General features: G+C 36.0%; 1 protein-coding gene across 1 annotated transcript in view; it reads left to right on the top strand.

Annotated features, from left to right (window-relative positions):
• Positions 1 to 19656, top strand: part of LOC139733741 (disintegrin and metalloproteinase domain-containing protein 10-like) — a 52353-nt gene that overhangs the window by 5818 nt on the left and 26879 nt on the right. The window contains exons 2-3 of the mRNA XM_071644551.1: positions 815 to 953; positions 15876 to 15994. Of these exons, the coding sequence (XP_071500652.1) occupies positions 815 to 953; positions 15876 to 15994 (258 nt within the window). The remainder of the gene's footprint in view (positions 1 to 814; positions 954 to 15875; positions 15995 to 19656) is intronic.

Genomic DNA, 19656 nt, shown 5'->3' with positions numbered 1-19656 from the left:
TCCAAGGAACAATGAAACTTTTTCTCTGCAGTGTTAACAAATATTGTCCGTTAGCCACATGTACGTAGTTCTTTGAAGGTCTTTACACGACCTTATACAATTGCTGTTTCGAGCTTTTTTTTATGGTAACAGTTTCCTATTTTTCTATATCTTCATGTTTTGTCTGTGGTAATCAGTCCTTCCACAGTATGTCTCTTCCAGAGATTCAGATGATTTCCATCCTTTGTAAAAGCAAGTCTATGATCATAAGGATTGAGCTACAGAAGTTTAGATCAGCAATTTCAATGAAATTATTTGTTTGTTTTGGTATCTAAAGGGTATGTTATTTTCATTCAGCCCTTTTTCAAATCTGAAATTGTATACTTTAAGATACAGTGTTTATGCCATATATTTATTGAGTTTATTTTTTTTGCGAATTCATAGGGACTTCCCAATGATTTTGCAAGTGGTTAAATTCGTGATTATGGAGTACAGTACTGATTGGAGAAATGTACAATATATGCGTGCATATATCACATTCATGTCGGGATCAGAGTTATTACTTATGTGTGTTTTAAATCCATGAATATGACCCGACGTGGGAAATTCGCAAATATAAAAACCTCACAAATTATTTGGCGTATACGGTTATTTAACCGATTTTGCATTCAAGTGTTTGACCCATGCCCTTGTACCTCAAGGAACCTGCAGTCAGTGCAAGATGTCACTTACAGTATCATGCGTACAATACATTGTAAACAAAACTTGTCCAAAGTCTGTGTACTATAAATGTTTCATTGTAACTGGAATCATAACATTCTTATTTACTCACCAGATGCTGAAAGGCTGAATCGATATGTCAACCACTATGAACTACTGAACTATAACACTGATGAGCTCCACTCCAGCCATGAGAGAGCCAGGCGGTCAGTGGACAGTGCAACGGTGGAGCTGGACTTCACAGCTCATGGCAGGTGTGTTAGATGATGCTTTCTGTTTCAGATGCAAAAGTGTGTTAAAGGGTGTGTATACTTGTAGTTCTGGTTGAGGTGAGCATTTAGCTTTTAACGTTTTGCGAGATATTCAGAAACCACTCTATAAGATGTCAAAGAGCATGCAATTCTAAGGGGTATCAAAAGTTTATTTGAAGAAATCGGTTTTGAAATGGCTGAGATATCCGAAGACAAGGTGAAACAAAGAGATCCTAATAAAAGGCGTGGCCCGTCACCTTTTATTATAAGCACTTTTTGGATATCTCAGCCATTTGAAAACCAATTCTCATCAAATAAACATTGATTCCTTCTTAAATTACATGCTCTTTCATATTTCATTAGAGGTTTCTCATTATCTCACTTAGCAATGTTCAAAACGTGAATCCCCACCTCAACCAGTACTGTACAGTCCCTTTAACATTTGAATCCATACTCATGGAAAACATTTACTCTACATAACTCTTTTATGTGTCATGTTGGAAAACCCCAAGCTTTGCTTTGATGTAAATTGTATGAGAAATCTATGACTCTTTCAAATGACCAGTAGCTACATCAATGTAGAGGCAGGACTTTTGCACACAAAACAGTTACTGAAACTTTATTTCCCACCAAATCCAGTAGGGAACATCGCTTGATAATCAATCACCTCATAAAATGCAAGGTACATGTATGTACAGAAATGGAATCATAAGAAACTGTTTCTTGTGCTGTGGCTTTTGGCGATTTATCAATCAGTTTGGGTAGGTTTGTGCATTTGAGCACAATATGCGAAGTTGGCACACCGTCGACTGAGTCAGGCGTGCGAACATGGCACATAAAGATTTAAAGTAAGAGTGAATGTTTTCCATGAGTATGAATTTACATAACAATAACACTACTGAAATAGTTAAAAGTATGAATTCACATAACAATAACACTACTGAAACAGTAAAAGATTCTTGTTTAAACATTGGAAGAGTGATGTGTGTATTTCTTTGAGCCCTGAATGATTCCTTTGGAAATATGTTCTCTGATATAACATTCAGATGGGGGGGCGGATTGAATTGATGTTCATGATGATTACTGTAAGCATGGATTAGAATTTTATTCCTCGGACTTCTTCTATTCACCAATTGCAGTTATTGGTGATTGAAGCAATAAATATCACTTATGATTATTAAAAGGAATATTTTCTTCAGACTACATGGATTTAGGAAATGGTAGAAAAACAAAGAAAACCCCACAAAATTAGTGAAGCACTCTGGCAGCTTAGGCAATCAGACACTCCATTTAAATGTTATTAATTTTTTAATGTGCTGCTCCCTCAAATGACAGTTCTGCAAATATTCATTATGTCACAGAGTAATGAGATCACGAGTGATGAAATACTTTAAGCCCTTATCACTTTTTTTGGCTGAATACACACAATTTTGAAAATTATAATTGCAAAGCAGATATAAACTGCATTGCAAATGTGAATTAATGAAGAGTCATTTGACAGAGAGCAGTCAACTGCCGAATAGAAAACAAGAAATTGTAGTTTAAATTTGAACCATGAGATCATCCATGGTGTGGTTTTTCAAGCCAGGAGTGCACTGTACTTCCCTTCTAAAAGGTCAATTACTGAGTGAAGGATGTTGGCTTTTGTCCTGTATGTTTCTGAACTACATGTATGCTATACAACTTGTAGTATGCAGCATGCATACAGGCCTAGTGGATTGATATCAGGCTCTTGGCTTGTTTGCTGTACAAAAGGTAACAAGAGCTGTATTATATATTTCTCAAGGAAAACTTGCCCATTCCATCGAGTGTCAATATAAGAATTTAATTTTTATAATGATCTTGTGACTGCCAGACCAAAAACTGAACATACACTTTGTATATAAGTATACAATTTACAATGTTATACCTTTTGTCGAAAGAGTCAATTGATAACACTCGCTTGAGTACCATATGATAAAATGTTATTTAAAGAGTCAGCTGAACATCATGTACAACATACTGATAGTGGGGAATAAGGGTCCTAGCAAGCACTATATCTAAATATGATTTATGGTTTATTGTATTTAATAACAGGATCATTCTTCAAATCCATGTCTAGTTGTTTGGGCAAAATCAAGGGACATTTACATTGTACAATCAAGAATTGAATTACATTTGGAATGATCAGTACTGCAATCAGGAAGTGAAAAAATATTGTGACATGCAATGACTCGTAACGTGAGGTCATCAATATACAATGTACGTACGTAGGGTGCTTTGTTTTGTGCAAGATGTCACAGGATAATGGAAAGATTGCAAATGGAACTCACTAACGCTGAAATATGTGGTCAGCCTACTGATTCCATGATGTTTGCTCTGTGTGTTCATTGTACCATGTGATTTATTGTTGACTATATCTCTGAAACCAATTTTAATCAAGGGCAAAGCCTTCATTTTAGTAATGATGAATTTCTTTTTTTTTTTCTCATGTCAAACTGGGCAAAACAGCTACATGTACGTAGGTGACCTCCCTATTGATTCTGCAGAGCTACAAGTAACTGTAGCATAAATGAATGAATATACCGGTAGGCCCTACACTCTGTATGATACAATCAGGGAGATGGTCCCTGATACAATGTACAAAATGTACTTTGTACTGTATATATGCATTATATGAACTTTGATGGAATAAGAAAATGATAATTTTCTACTGATCTATTAAAGTTTGAATCATGACAAAGGATTGCATACAAATATAATGTGACAAGTTTATGGAAATTGTTGCTGTCAATACCATCTACAAACAACATTTGTTGTATCAAAGCATACATTGTAGATATGTACCACTACCAGTATACTTTTACGATGTATGCATACATTCAAGTATTACTGGGAGTCAGAAGTGTTTTGTTGGTGGGTTTTATGTAAATTCCTGTATCTGCATCATGAACAGCCAGAAGTTAGTAATGCATTGTTCTCTCCATTGCAGAAGTATTCATGGTTTTTTATATAAAAATGGATTATTTTAATGGCATAAAAGAAAGAGATAGAGACTACAGATGTTTCTTCGGTCATACATTTGCTCTGTTGAACCGTGTTTATGTGTGTGTGTGTGTGTGTGTGCGTCTATCTGTGTCTGTTTGTGTACTGTATGTATGTACAAGTTGTAGATACTGTGCATGTTTCCCGCGACATATTTCTACAGTTCTCTCACAGTAGAATGAATATTCATCTATAAAGTAAAGTACAGTACATATTGGAACGTACAGTTTGTAGTTTAGATAGCTTCTTGTGAAGTACATGTTTTGCTGACTTGGAGAAAATCTGTACTTAAATGTTCATTAAATTGCAGTGTTGTCCAGGGGGGCATTTCACAAAGCGTTTTGGTCAGATATTTTTCTGACAAACTATTACAAGCTACTGAAATCCTTGCATCTGATTGGCTGAGAGCAAATTTGTCCGACAACTTTGTCGGACAAAATGCTTCATGAAATGCCCCCCAGGTTAATTGCCTGTCCTTGCTATTTTGTCTGACCAGTTCAGCAGAATCATACTATGCTACTGTATTCCCCTACCATGTATGTATGTAAACCTGAGCCAAATCCAATTCCAATTCAAGTCCCTAATCCCATCTCCATTCCAATCTCATTAACCTAGGTGAAATGTAAAACGATCCATATCAGACTAAATCGTAGTTCAACGAACGAGAACGAAAGGAGTAAGCAGGACCGTTCAGGGAGACTCATGTTTGAGATGTTCCCACAGCAACGGAGGAAGATGAGTCACAGATTACCCACTGCCGTAACTCTTCCTCAGTGCCTCAGACAGTGATGCTAGGGATGCACCCTAGATACATGTAGCTGTGAGGGCTGCAGAGAGATGCTTCATGCTAAGTGTAATTTGAATAGTAAAAGGCTTCCCTCATAGTTTGTAGCGATGCATCACTGTTTCAGATACATATTGTACATTGACTACAACTCACAGTCAAGTGTTAAAGTTGTCACTTGATAGTTATAAAGCAGCTGGCGGATCCAGAGGGATGCACTCCCAGCATGCCCCCTCTTTGTTTTTTGTTAAAAGAAATGAAAAGAAAAAATGGGGGGCGCATGTGCCCCCCTTTAATTTTGTAAAGGTGCCTCCCCTTTACGGAATTCCTGGATCCACCCCTGTAGTGTAAAGTCAGTTTTGAACTTGGATCGATGATGAATCTTGTTTCATAAGAGAGCTGTCAAACTTTATCATGACCTCTTCCATGGTGTATAATAATGGTACAAAATTAGAGTGTTATTGTCAGACCTGTCATCATGATTGTAAAGTGAAGAAAACATGCTAGATGCTTTATATCCCCGATTGACCGATACAGAAGTTGATGTTACGGACATTTAAGATTTTGTTGATATGCACTAATGAAATATTCATATCATGGCTTAGGAATTGTTCTCGCACATGTAGCTACTAGTTACACAGAAGCTGTACTGTCAGTTACAATCTGTGTAGTTCTCTACTGACCATTAAGGGAAGCAAAGAGGATGACTACTGGCCACATTAGACAGCTGACCACTGACCCATTTTTAACAGTCTTGTCCTTGAGAATCTCACTCTATACAAATGTCAAGAAGTTAGCTAACTGTCTTACATTGTAATCATGGAAGTACAAAAACTGCTTTCTTCAGTCACACTCATACAGTTGTGTTTAGTGTACAGGTACTGTGTACACGAAATACTTTGCGAGGTTTTTATTTTTTGTGAATTTCACAAGTCAGGTGCTATTCACAAATTTAAAAGCACACAAAATTTTTTAACGTGATCTATATCAATGGGATGTGCAGGCATACATTTTTCTTTTCATTACTGTACTTCACAGTTGCGAATTTTATCACTCGTGAAATTGCTGGGAAATCCTGATTCATCAAAAATTAGTCTTGCTGAATACAACTTAATATGGCATATGCAGTATAGGTATACCTATGGGGTAGAATCAACCCAGCCAGTCAACCCCCTTGTACAATACAGCTGTATGTGGTGTTGATACTGTGTCCAAGCATTCTGTACCATCTTGCAAGAGTTTGTGCTGAGTGACTATACATGTAGGTCTGAATGTACCATATCTTTGCCTTTGCTTTTATTTCACAAAGAGTTCCCGTACCAATTTGTGCTGACTATCAACCTTCCTTGCACAGTAATTTCCAGGCCTTCCCTTCATATCACTGTATTGTAGGATCTATGCCCGATATATGAGGCAGGTTGCAGCTTACCATGAGATCATACAGAGTACTCTATGGGATGACACAGGAAGCTGGTGGCATCGTTAGCTGTGAAGGGACGGACCCCCCTGCTGTAACCTTTCGAGATAAATGAGTCGCATCAAATATTCACAATCTTGATCCTTTTTTTAGTTTTCACGAGTGACAAAATAAGCACATACCCCAAGAGAGAGAGAGAGAAAAAAAAAAAAATTGCTGCCGTGCATTTCTACTGCCCAATCCATTATGTTGTGTTAGGTATAACACTTGATGGTAATAGAATTACATGCATAGAGGCCATTGCACCTTTCATTGCATAAATTTTTGCTCTCTGTTTATAAGCATTTCTTGTAGCATATGTATGTCATAATTAAGAAATGTGATAGACTATATCAAATTGAACTGTAATTCTGTTTCACTAACATGAAGAACATTGACATCATACAGTAGGTGTTTGTTGTGTACAAATCATATGATTCCCAGATTAATACACTTGTATTAATTCAAAAGGAAACGTGAAGTTTTAGTTTGCTCCCGGAAATGATTCACCAAGCCATCAATGTCACATGGTACTACCAGTGTGGTATGTACATTGCACATTGGACGTGTGCGATCAGGCAATGAGCATACATGTATGAAGCAAAACATTTAATGTAGGATTTGACGAGTCAACTGTAAAATTGTACATGCCCTTGTGCATGGTACTGTGCATTGATAATGAAAGAATACATTTTTAAAGGGATAGTACAGTATTGGTGCGGATGAGAATTGGGCTTCTAACTTTTTGCGAAATACCAAGAAAACACTTATGACATAGTACAGAGCGTACCATTTTAAGAGGAATTCAAAATTTATTTGATGAAAATCGTGTTTGGAATGACCGAAACATCCAAAAACAAAGTAAAACAAAGCGATTGTAATAAAGTGTGGGTCCCACACTTTATTAGAATCACTCTTTTTTGGATATCTCAGCCATTTCCAAACCAATTCTCATCAAATAAACGTTGAATTCCTCATAGAATTACATGCTCTTTCATATTTTATAAGAGGTTTCTCATTATCTCACCGAAAAATGTTAGAAACCTGAAATTAGGTCTCAACCAAAACTGTACGATCCCTTTAAGATGAGTGTTGCATACTGTGTTGCCTTGCTGTCAGAGGAAACACACAGGTCATCGTATGGTCCATTGAAGTTAGAGTCTGTACATACACGTACCATGCCTAAACAATTTTTGCTTTGAACAACTGCTACCATATGCAGTTGATCATTCCGCCATACACAACTGGCATCTTTCACATTTTTCCAAACATTGATACCAAATGTACTTTTTTTGTTTGTTTTTCAGAGTTAGTTGATACTTTAGGTGTAGATCTGTGTTTTGTACATTGTATATCCAGCTCAGTTTTCAACATACAATTGCCAAGAGTTTTTCTCATCTCTGATTTCAGCAAATATTGTGATTCATAGTTCATGGAAAAATGAAAAAAAAAAAAGATCAACTGTAGAAAATATCCTGCATGTGACCCCTGTCATACTCTGAAACATTTTTGTTTATTTGGTGCCAGTGTATGAACACAGTAGTTTGTTTACCATGGGTGATAAGTACAGGATGTCACCTGATATGTATTACCTAAAATGGAGTCGAGTGTGTTGGTACAAGTACTGTAGTTTACTCATTTCATAATTAGTACTGCTACATGTACAAAGTATGTGACTGTTCCTGTGCATCATGGTGTACAGGTACATACATGTAAAGTGCACATACAGCCTGTTACTATGTATTATGACTTGCTATCAATGTAGTTCATGAATGTACACATGTAGGGCTACATTTATTGTACATTGAAGGAAGGTGTTATAAGCTGTACATTATGCTGGATTTGTTTGCTTTATTTCAGAGCTACTTCTTCCTTAAACATGCCATAAAACAATATTCAGCATCAATTTTTTTTTTTTTTTTAAACAAGTCGCAGTGTAAAAGAATTAATCCCAAAGAGACAGATACATTGTATTAAAAAAAAAAAACACAAAAAAATGGGTAATGTGCAAAGATAAAGTACAGGTGGATGATAAAAATTGGAGAATGACTTAACAAAAGACATTTGAGACATTTGTAATTTTGAAATGTCATGGTGAAGAGTAATCTCAGTGTGTGCATTCATTGATCTGGGAAAATTGGATAAAATTTACTACAACATTCCCATGGTTAAAGATGCAAGTATTGAGAATATGGTTGAATTTGATTTATTTGTAATTTCTCTAACTTTTCTCTCAAAATTATCTATCAGTTCTTGTTGTGATCTCGGGCTTGGTAGGGTGGTTCCTATTTTAAATTCCAAAGAGCATGTACAGCTGTACATTGTACATGGAACAGTCAGAGGAAAAGGAGAATGGTATGACAAGAAGTGATGAGGTGCCCTTTGTTCCCGATATGGTTCATTGTAGACTTTACTCCAGGAAATACTATTTGAGTTAGAAGCCTTTGAGCTTCATTCAGTCACAATTATTCTTGTACCAAGCCACGCCTGGTACAGCACCATTACCAACAAAAAGCTGTTTCAAGTACAAATTTGGGGGAACCACCAGAGGCATTGAATTCTTCTTGTCTTTGTAATAGTCGCACATGTATACAGGGCCTTTCCACCTCCCGTGTGTTACTCAAAGCTCTTTGATACAACATTCTCTCCTTTTCAAACTGGTTTAAAAACCTTTAGCGCACTCTCTGTCCCCCCTTGGGGGAGAATACCTGTAAACATGTGAGGTCGTGTCATTTGTATGTATACACAAGAGGGGTTCAGACATAATTCATCAAAGTGAAAAGTCTTTCCTGAAACAAGTATGCGCAGGAATACCAAACATTATACAATTTTCATTTAGTAAGTACAGTATACAGTGTAAGACGAAGAGGTTACAGAAATCGAAAATTCAATGATTTCCATGAAACATACCAGTCACAATTGAATTATGCAAATTAATCATCTGACAATGATGTCATGCTTTGAAACCACCCCATTACTCGTATTTAATTCATTTATTTTTCTCAATTTCAATAAGGACACATTTTGGGTTGACAATGCCAGTATCCACAACGATCTTTACATTGTACCTCAGAGGGTCTTTACTGCTCTGTATTCTTTATTATTCAACAGTGATTTGATGGGATGGACATAATTCATCTATTCATTTCATTAAAAAAAAAGAAGATTTGCATCTGAGGTCAGTGGAAAATTTGTGAGGAAATGACCTGTACCACATCATCTACTTTGCATAAATTGGTAGCATCCAGTTTTGTGAAAACATGTAATGTGTTAAACTTCAAATTTCATGATGCAAGTGGTGTATCATTTTTTTTTTTTTCATGCCTTGAGGTTTTGCTTTCCTCTGTTTGAAACGGCTTTCCATACCCACTATCAAAAGTCATTTCCAAAGTCCTTTACAAATCGTTTAATGCCTTCCAAAGTAAATCCCATTTATCAACTCATCGCCAACACGAAAACTGTGGTCTTGTCACTGCGCAGTTGCATAGCACTGTTTGACCTGAAGAGAAGGGGTCATCATGCGTATTACCGTATTATACAGTGCGCATGACATGCACAAATCTGTAATACACGTTGTGCTGTGTGTGATGTATACACATGTACTTGGCGTGGCACGCATCTTTTCAGAAACCGGAAACACATGGTTCGTAACCGCCGTAGAAAGTCGTTTCAAAGCAGCTTTGTGTCTTTTACACTTCTAGAAACATATTTCTGGCTGAAACCTGTTTCGGAAAGCACAAATTTGCGGTTTTCAAAAAGGCTTCCCGAACCCCATAATCAAAACAGCTTTGCGTTTATCATCTCTAAAAAAATCCCTGAAAGCTGTTTGGAAAACCTGTTTCTGCCAACAAAAAAAAGTTGATGAATGCACCCTCGTAGCTTGATGCTTGCTAAGCTTTTCCATCAGTTGTCAAAATCCATCCAAAAGCTTAGCTTGTCACTTGCTAGGCTATTTCAATAACATTCAGAATCCATCCAAACTTTAGTTGCCAAGCCCAATCAGGTGTATATGTAGCAACATGCCTCAGTCCAACATGAAGGCCGTGACAACACCAAAAGGATTAGGAGGATTAGTTAATCCCTATTCATTGACAGTTAGTTTCCAGAAGTCTGTGCCAATTGGAAAAAAAAAAGCACTCCATTATATATGCCAGTTAATGAATAAAACACAATAAGGATGTTAACAAGACAGGCTCTTCTATTCTGCTTTGTTTGATTTTACCGAGGATGTTTGACAATAAAGTAAGCACTAGCATGTAATGTAACTTTCAGAACCAAAATTTTCACTGTCGAGGTATGACATAGTATAATTATTTTTCACACCTAAGCCAGTCAACTGTGTCAGTAGCTTTTGGGTCCTTGGACATTAGTACTGTATATTCCTAAACTTTTTGTTGTAATATTTCTAGTCCACATAATGAGTACTGTATGGGACTATGAGAATTAACTCTCCAAGAACAAAGACATTCAATTTCTAGAAAGATAAATCTTCTGCCTCTAAATAACTTGAGCCATAGCGTGTCAACATTTGATCTGAGGTGATTATGATGCTTTATATTCCAGATGAATGCCCCATAAATATTTGTTTATGTACCAAACGGAGATTCATAATCCCAATACATTTTGTGTATACAAATTTTCCAGTGTGTTAACCACATCATTTATAGCTGATTGGGAATCTTCAAAATGGGGCTGTTGGTTGATATTAGAACCGACTTCATAGAAATAGTGTTTGGAAGACTCTTTGTTTCTTTTAGATACTACTGTTTGAAATTTTGCTTCCTGCAGGGATGTTGACAGAAGTAAATAAGACACCCTTTCATGATTTTATGTGACTCTGAACGTCAGTCCTTTTAAAGGGACATTCCAGACGATTTTCATAATTTCACATCATGTAGTACATAAATCGACAACTCCATGTATAGTTTTGTGGAATTTATTGTGGTTCTTGAGCAGAGAAACAATACTTTGAAAAACCTTAAACAAATTACACTGAACAAGGATGATGACAGAGGAGGTTCACATATTTCAGAAATGTAGCAGTGTAATTTCATTACAATACCGCTTGCTTGCGAGTTCACCTGTGTATGATCTATGCATACCTTCTTCTTTTGTTCTGCTTCCTTGAGCCCCAACTCATGCATTCTTATGGTGACTCTGCCATGTCATCATCCTTGTTCATTGCAATTTGTTCTAAATTTTGAAAATATTCTTATTCTTCATCCCAATTATCACAAATTCTGAAACTCTGTCCTCAGTATAACTAATTTATAGTAGTTCAAATGTAAAAATCTGAAAATCAGCCGGAGGTCTCCTTTAACTCTTACTGTACTTGCAACTATGATAACTTCAGTAACATGCAGTAAGGCTGTGCTTATCTAACTTGAGAGAAAGAAGCATGTTTCGAAACGCGTTTGGAACGGTGTTTGCAAACGTGGTTTGAAACGCGATTCTCGGGGTGCCGCGTTTATCTAACCATGATACAGTCGTGATTCGAGTGTTGTCACTGCGCAGCTGCTTTGTGCCGTTTGACCCAGGAAGTAAAGGTCAACTGCATACCACCATACATGCCTCATCATTCACACACAAGTAATGGGTAGAAAACACAACCTGAAACAGCTGGGAGCTGACCTTGAGATAGGAAAGTGTTTCAAAAACGGCATTGCGTTTATCTACTCGCAGAAAGATGATCGTGGTCTCAAATGCGTTTCAAAACGGCGTTTCTAAATGCGTTTGAAAACACTTTGCGTTTATCTAATCCCAGAAAATGCCTCAAATGTGCTTAAGATGGTGATTCTGCCTAAAAATTTTTTTTAAGATAAATGCGTCGTCAATGTCTAAAGTGTATGAGTGGGTGTATGCATAACAATTGCTGACACTAACATTCTCTGTGTCAATGTTCATTTGCAAAGCCAGCAACACTTGATTGATGGCAATTGATTTGGGTAATTTTTTTTTTTTTGGATGGAAACAATAAACCCTCAATGATTCAATTTGCCTCAATTAACCCAGATGGCAGTGCGAGAGAGAAGTGGCTTCCAGTCTATCCCATATTCAAGTAGTCTCGCACAAACATTCTCACTGCACTACAATGTACATCTTGCATTGGAATTCACTTTCTTGAAAGTTCTAAGGCAACTTCAAATATTGTACTCATTATTAGCTTCATAAGTGATTGGCTTTGCTTTGCCTTGCATAGTATTAAGTTTAAAGTTACTCTATTAAACCATTTATTTATTATTATTATTATTTTTTTACTTCTTCCTGCTCCAGTCTAATCTACTCTATACGTAGCATCCTTGATTTTCTTAGTTGCCACTTGACAGTGACTTTGCTTAGATAATTTTCACACTTTGAATAGCAAAAATGAGACATTGGAGGAGAATTTAAGATTTTTAGCCTCAAACATGGTAATACATCTACTACTGATAAAGTCCCTTATCTTTAGTTTGATATCTACAGTCAAGATTATACAATTGTAAGTAATACAAACATGTGGTTGGTAGACAGTATGCTTCCAAATTACTAGAGCAAGATATTTTCGCAGCATGAAATTTTCACTAGTTGGAACCAAAGGCCCTTTTTACATTGTATGGCATGAAAATTTTGCTAATTGCCACTGGAATTCAATGCATATAGTGTACACTATTCTAAGAACTTTCGCATGCATTATGTTTTTGCAAATCTTGGCTCTTGTGAAATTTGCAAAATTAGAATGCATGTGAACATGCCTTGTTTTACAGTAAAAATTTGGTTCCTCGGATTCCCATTGCAGGAGTTGATTAATTTTGAAGAGCACTGGGTATGTGTTAGCGTTTTTGTAGACCTGTGATCTCTTTTCACAGCTGTGAATTTTCATAGTGTGCATCATGGCTGTGGCTTTGTGTTTTACAAATGCGAGGCTTAAAAGTGATGCAGCGATGATATGCAGTATACCTACATGTATTTCTGTACCTAGAGAGCCTCATGAGTCATATGGCATGTCCTGTTTGAAGGAGTGTGTTGACAGGGTGGCATAGTGCTTGCCAGTAACTATTAGCGATAACTCAGATACGAGGTCACGTGGTAGGCCTGCCATGATGGGTTCTCATCGGCTGCCATACAGTACAAGTACAAAGCAATGCACTTCCCTTGTGAAATTTATCGCATTCTCTCCATCAATTGCTCATCATCAGCACATGCTTGTAGCCTCTCATCTCTGGGAATATTGAAGTGCAAATAGAGTCATACTTCAAGACAAATTCTGCCCCAGTAGAAGTTTGTATGATACGTTTTTAGGTAAAAATATATTGCAAGTGTTTGCATTGGTTCTAAGTTTATTTCCATTTTCAGTAAAAACAAAATATACACGCAAAATGTAGAATGCCGATACATAAAAACGAGTATTGAAATGGACACTTCTGCCATTAATATCGGAAATCAAGAAAGGAATACTTAACCCTGTGAGACCTTGCAGAGTAAGTTCCCTTTAATGATAATAATAATGATGATGATGATGATAATACTACTACTACTAATAATAATAATGATAATAATAATAATAATAATAATGATAATGATAATAATGATGATGACGACAATAATGATAATAATAATGATAATAATGATAATAATGATAATAATGATAATAATGATAATAATGATAATGATAATAATGATAATAATAATAATAATAATAATAATAATAACAATGATAGTAATGATAATAATAATAATAGTAATAATAATAATGATAATAATAATGATAATAATGGTTATACATCTTGCACGAAGACCATTACAATGTGTACATGAAATGCTCCAATCTCCAGTGGCTTATATGGACCAGCTGGGTATCATGAGATCATTTTTTGTTTTAATTGAGAAATACTTGCATTTTGGGATACTTCCATGATAAGATTAATTGATTTTTTTTACAGCAATGTGCATCTAAGGTTTTCCTCCCAAAGTGAAATGTGATTATCTATAGGGAGACTTTGCATCACAGTAAAGTTCTTAGAACTGAAATTGAAAAAAGAAAGAAAAGAAAAAAGAATCAGAGTTACTGGTCAGAAACAAGTGTTAGCAAGGTTATAAAAAATGTACATGTACTTGTACAAAGGTAGTACAGATTGACTTTTGTTTATTTAAAGTATGATGTATAATGCACATCACACCAAAACAAGCCATTTTCAGTGATGGTGTCTTGACTATGAATCTCTTGTCAAATTTGTTTTGTATGGACAGAAAGGACTTTATCTCAAAATTTGTGCAAGTGAGGTACATGTACATTTGTAACTTCTGAGGTTGAATGCAGGTTCTGTCGATTATGCCTGAATATGTCCTGGTTTGAGTCGTGAAGAGCACATACAATGTACTTGCATACAGTTTGGATTGATACATCTGTACCTTAGATTAAGTTGAAGAGTGATAACATTTCATTTTTTTTTTTCTACTGTCATTTTGGCCTTCAGGTGTGTTTTCCTCAAAAGATTATATTTTAGATGAGTCAACTTCCTCAGTACTTTTCTAGAAATTCAGAACTACATTGTAAGTGCTCAAGATAAATTTGCTGTAATGAGCAGATGTTATCGATAATTTATAACAACGCTGTTTTATTTGAATTGGTGAAAATCCTTTATTGAATGTTTGACAAACAATTACATTCTGTAAAATTTTTGATTCATTCTGGTTTCAGAATACTAAAATCTGAGTTATATGTGATTAAAAAAAAAAAAGGACAAGATGAACTCTTTGATTGGTATGATCAAGAAAAAAAAAATGGATGGCAACCAGTTGATATGGCAACCTGATTGTTACCAAATAATGCAAGGTCTCTTCCTCATGGGTCCAGTCATCCGTGACGAGATCGATTTTAGGGCTGAATTGCCAAAATGGCTTCCATTTCTACATGAACTGCAATCCTCAATACTACTATACTGTATACAATGTGTCTATTATTTCAATACGTATCATAGCAATGCTAATGCCAGTGTAAATATTGTTGTATACGGGTAAAGAATGTGTAGTTTGGGATCTGAATTTTCAACACGTTCAAGATTTCTGCTCGAGGAATTTGTCATATGCATCTGAAAGATTGAATAAGTTAAGATTTTGAAAGACCTTTTTTGTTCTTTTTAATAGGTGAATTGTAACAATTGCACATTTGATGTCCTTTGTTGTGCTTTCATTTCGAGAATAGCTCTTTCCATTGACTGAAATCTTGCTTTACATGATTGTATCATAACAACTTATTTTATGATTAAAATACATTCTCCACAGTTGAGACAATACCCCCCCCCCCCCCCCCCCCCGATTTCTTGGAAAATTTGAGGAGTGTAGTCATAAGAATTACATGTATATATATATATAATATAATATAATTGTGAATTTATATTTGCAGTTTCTATGAAGCATATATACTCAACTTAGCATAACAATAAGATATAATCAAAGAAAGAAAATCAGATTCATAAGTAACACAATCTAATTCTTATTGTATGCATTCATAGTAAATTTGTAGAGTTTCTGTGAATGCAAGATGTATTATTCTATATGAAATTTGAAATTTGTTGTTTGACCCACTGTTTTCTTTTTAATCAGTTGTTTCATTGCATGGTTGCTTTCACATTTGTCTCCTTCTTTCCCCTCCCCCCCCCCCCCCTCCCTTTTCACCCCACAGGCAGTTTAACCTGAGATTGCATCAAGGATCGCCACATATCTCCCAAGACCTCATTCTAGAGACAGATGAAGGTGCTTCACAGTACCAGCCTGATTTCCTCTACATCGGCAAATTAAAAGGTAAAATACAGAGGAAAATATTACCAGAAATCAAATTTTGGCTGCTGTGTAGGCTCCACTTTGATTATCTCCATTTAGATGACAGAATGGAGATAGGAAAGATGATGGATCTGTGTTATAAATCACTTAGTCTTTGTCTTCTTCTAATGATAATGAGGCACTTTAAGCTTTAGGATCAAAGTTTCAAAGTCATCAGCTGATTTAAAAACATATATTTGCACTTTATTGGTAAGTGCAGGACAGATTTATCAATGGTTACCCTAAATATGCAAGTAATACTAAAAGTAAAACATATTCACAGATTACACAATAGAAAACAACAATGATACAAGAATAATGACACACTTGCACAAAACAGCTCATAATAGCAGTGTATGAAAATATCAATAAGTTCAATTTTAGTGTTGTTGTGCCCCCCAAAAACTTCCTTTTCACAGGAAAGTACAACAAGTATAAAGCTAAAGGTTGTCACAATATATGTGATATCTTACACAATATTGCTTCATCCAAATCATGATGGTAGTAGCATTATCCTATAAGTGACATGAGGTGTAAAATACAATGCGGGGGAATATATAAATGAGATGGAAAGATATCGCTGCATCACAAATAGTGGACGGTTCATCCCAAATGGCAGGAGTTCTACACTGTATATTGCTTCTCTCCTGTCAAAGGAGTATGGGATTTCTGTCCATCTGAGAGAGGAAAGAATCACAGATTTAATATCCTTAGCACTTTGCTTCCCCCGGGCAATTCTGTGTGCAATCTAATAAAAATTCAGTCTTGGTTACTTTTTCCTCTCTGTGAGGTACACGTAAGGCTTACACAAGTCATGGATGGGAAAATCTCTCAATTTCTTCTTCCCTCCACATGTATTAGTTTTTATCATGCTCTTTGTATAGGTACAGTATGCATGCATCTTATTGAATTTTCGGAGATACACAGAGAATTCTGTAAGGATGTAGTGTAATGATTATTGGAAGAATTGTCATACATGTAGCTAAGTAAGTTGTTTTTGTTTTGTAGTTCAAATTTGATATTTCATTTTGATATATTCCTAACAACAACAACAAAACTGGCAAACAGCATGGCATGTGACTTTTTAACCCTTTCTGTGCCACAGACTTTGGACAGTGTGTACAATGCTATGGGGTTTTCTGTGCCAATCAGCACTCAAAGCACACAGAATATTAAGTGTCTTGAATTTATGATAAACACCAGCGATTTGATTTCATGACCATCATGGTGGGCTTTGCAGAAAAGACGAACGAAACTTTCCAGGATGTAGGCTGGGTATTGCTCTCCTGTGAGACACAGATTATGTTGCAGCATGGGATATGATTTCTGGTATAGATGAATCAGGAAGCATCTAAAATCTTATTTCATTCCCTTCCTGTGCTTAAAATGTCTCCCCCCCCCCAAAAAAAAAAAAAAAAACAACCCAACAACAACAAAACAAAACAAAACAAAAAACAAAACAAAACAAAAACAACAAAACAAAAACAAACAAACAAACATGCTTAAAGGGATGGTACAGTATTGATGGAGATGAGAATTGGGCTTTTAACTTTTTGCGAGATACCAAGAAAACACTTATTAAATAGTACAGAGCATACCGTTTTAAGAGGAAATCAAAGTTTATTTGATGACAATCAGGTTTGGAATGACTGAAACATCCAAAAACAAAGTAAAACAAAGCGATTGTAATACAGTGTGGGTCCCAGCCATTTCAAAACCAATTTTCATCAAATAAATGTTGAATTCCTCATGGAATTACGTGCTCTTTCATATTTCATAAGAGATTTTTCATTATCTCACCAAAAAACTGTTAGAAACCTGAAATTAGGTCTCAACCAAAACTATACGATCCCTTTAATGTTTCTGAGAAACCTGTTGCACCCTTTGTGAGTATCAATGGGCCTTTGTGCTTACAGAGAGATATTGAGATTGCCCCACTCATGCAGTTATAGGTTTGCGCTGACACTGGTCCAACACTTTACCCAAAGATACGTACAGCTGTAGCAACCTTTTATGTGCCCAGGCGCATACAACGTAGTTTCACTTATAGCTAGCTTTTTCATCAGCATCCATCCAAACTTTACCTCGTTGTGAAGTTAGCAAGCCCATTCAGATGAAGCAACTTGCCTCAGTCCAGCAGGAAGGCCATGGTAACACAACATGGATTAAAGGGGATTAGGTAATCCCTAGTCATTGGTAATTACAAGTGTAGTGTCTGGATATCTGTGCCAATGGTTGAAAAAAAAAGAAACAGCCTAGGCATGCCTTCCAATTGGCAACAGAGGAAGAAGAGGGTCGGAGACTCAGTACATGATTTGGGCACCATTGTATCAAACTGTAGTTGGTAACACACCAAGGGGGCATTTATCCCTTTCTAGAAAATATCATTCTGAATTAAAGTGGTAAAAATGGAACTACAGCCCGGCTTAGTTTTAGGTGCAATCGGATAATTTTGTTGAGCCACTATTTAACATTGGGAGCAGTGATTAAACATGCTATCATAATTTCCATATTATCTCGTTTTGATATTCTCAGAACAAACATGCAATATTTCGAATTTTCAACCACATTTGAAACATGTTATCTTTCAACCATTGGACATTGTTAATTTTTTTAAACATCTCGTTTACTGCTGATATCATGGTTTACTGGGGATAATATTGTATACATTGCTATCTTTTCATGGAAAAGCTGGAAGGTCATATGGACGATGAAGTACTGTGGTGAAACACCTTTTCCCTAATAGGAAATATGAGAATATGATGATGACCAGTGTTTCAATAAATAATACACATTTGCCTCTGAAAAAAAAAGTTTTAACTATCACATTTGAATGCATATAGTTCAGCTGTATTACAAACACCCTACTGTACGAAGATTTTGCATTAAAGCCGCAAATATAAGGAGATATCACTCAATTTCTCATTAAACCATCACGGTTTATTCTAGAAATGGTTTTTAATGAAACTATTGTTCACATTTTGCATATTTAACAATACTTAACATTGATTGATACACTGATTAACATTTTGATGTTGATTATTTTTATCTCTAACTCACATTTTAGAACTGAGTTAGAGTGCTAAAGCTGCTTTTTTTTTCCATCTGCAAATGTTAGCAAGGTGCTTTGAATGTCTGAGAGGCGAAGTTTTGTATCAGGAGTCCTTTGAAATGTTTCCTGGAATTGATAAAGGGGATCCTGGATGTTTTATATAAGTGCACAGTTTTACATTAAGTGCATATCCTAACAGGATTCTTATGTGTGTATGTACAAAGCAATTTGTTTGGAAGGCTCAGCTTGCATTTTCTCTGAGGATGGGTAGTATGACTGGAGCATTGATTTTTTTTTTTTTTGGTGAACATATAAAGGGTGTTTTGCTTGGAGGTAACATAAGACAAGTGACATTTTGCACAGAAAGCAATGAGGAAAATGGAGCAAACGGCATCAGATCTCTGACACCAATGGTTATTTGGAAGCACCCATTTGCTGTCAAGTTAGCTGACTTTTTGACATCTAAGTGACAGATTTCCACATTAATTGACTGATTTTGGTCAAATTCTCTCTGAAGCCATGCCATATTTACTGTACAATCCCACCCCCCCCCCCCCCCCCCCCCCCTGTATACAAGTGCCGGTAGTCTCTC

The sequence above is a fragment of the Diadema antillarum genome, unplaced genomic scaffold, assembly GCF_040938485.1.
Source record: "Diadema antillarum isolate AM-2024a unplaced genomic scaffold, OU_Dant_1.0 seq00000488_RagTag, whole genome shotgun sequence".
In the NCBI taxonomy this organism is placed as follows: domain Eukaryota; kingdom Metazoa; phylum Echinodermata; class Echinoidea; order Diadematoida; family Diadematidae; genus Diadema; species Diadema antillarum.
The sequence above is the reverse complement of the archived record's forward strand: the minus strand, read 5'-3'. Positions and strand labels throughout refer to the sequence as shown.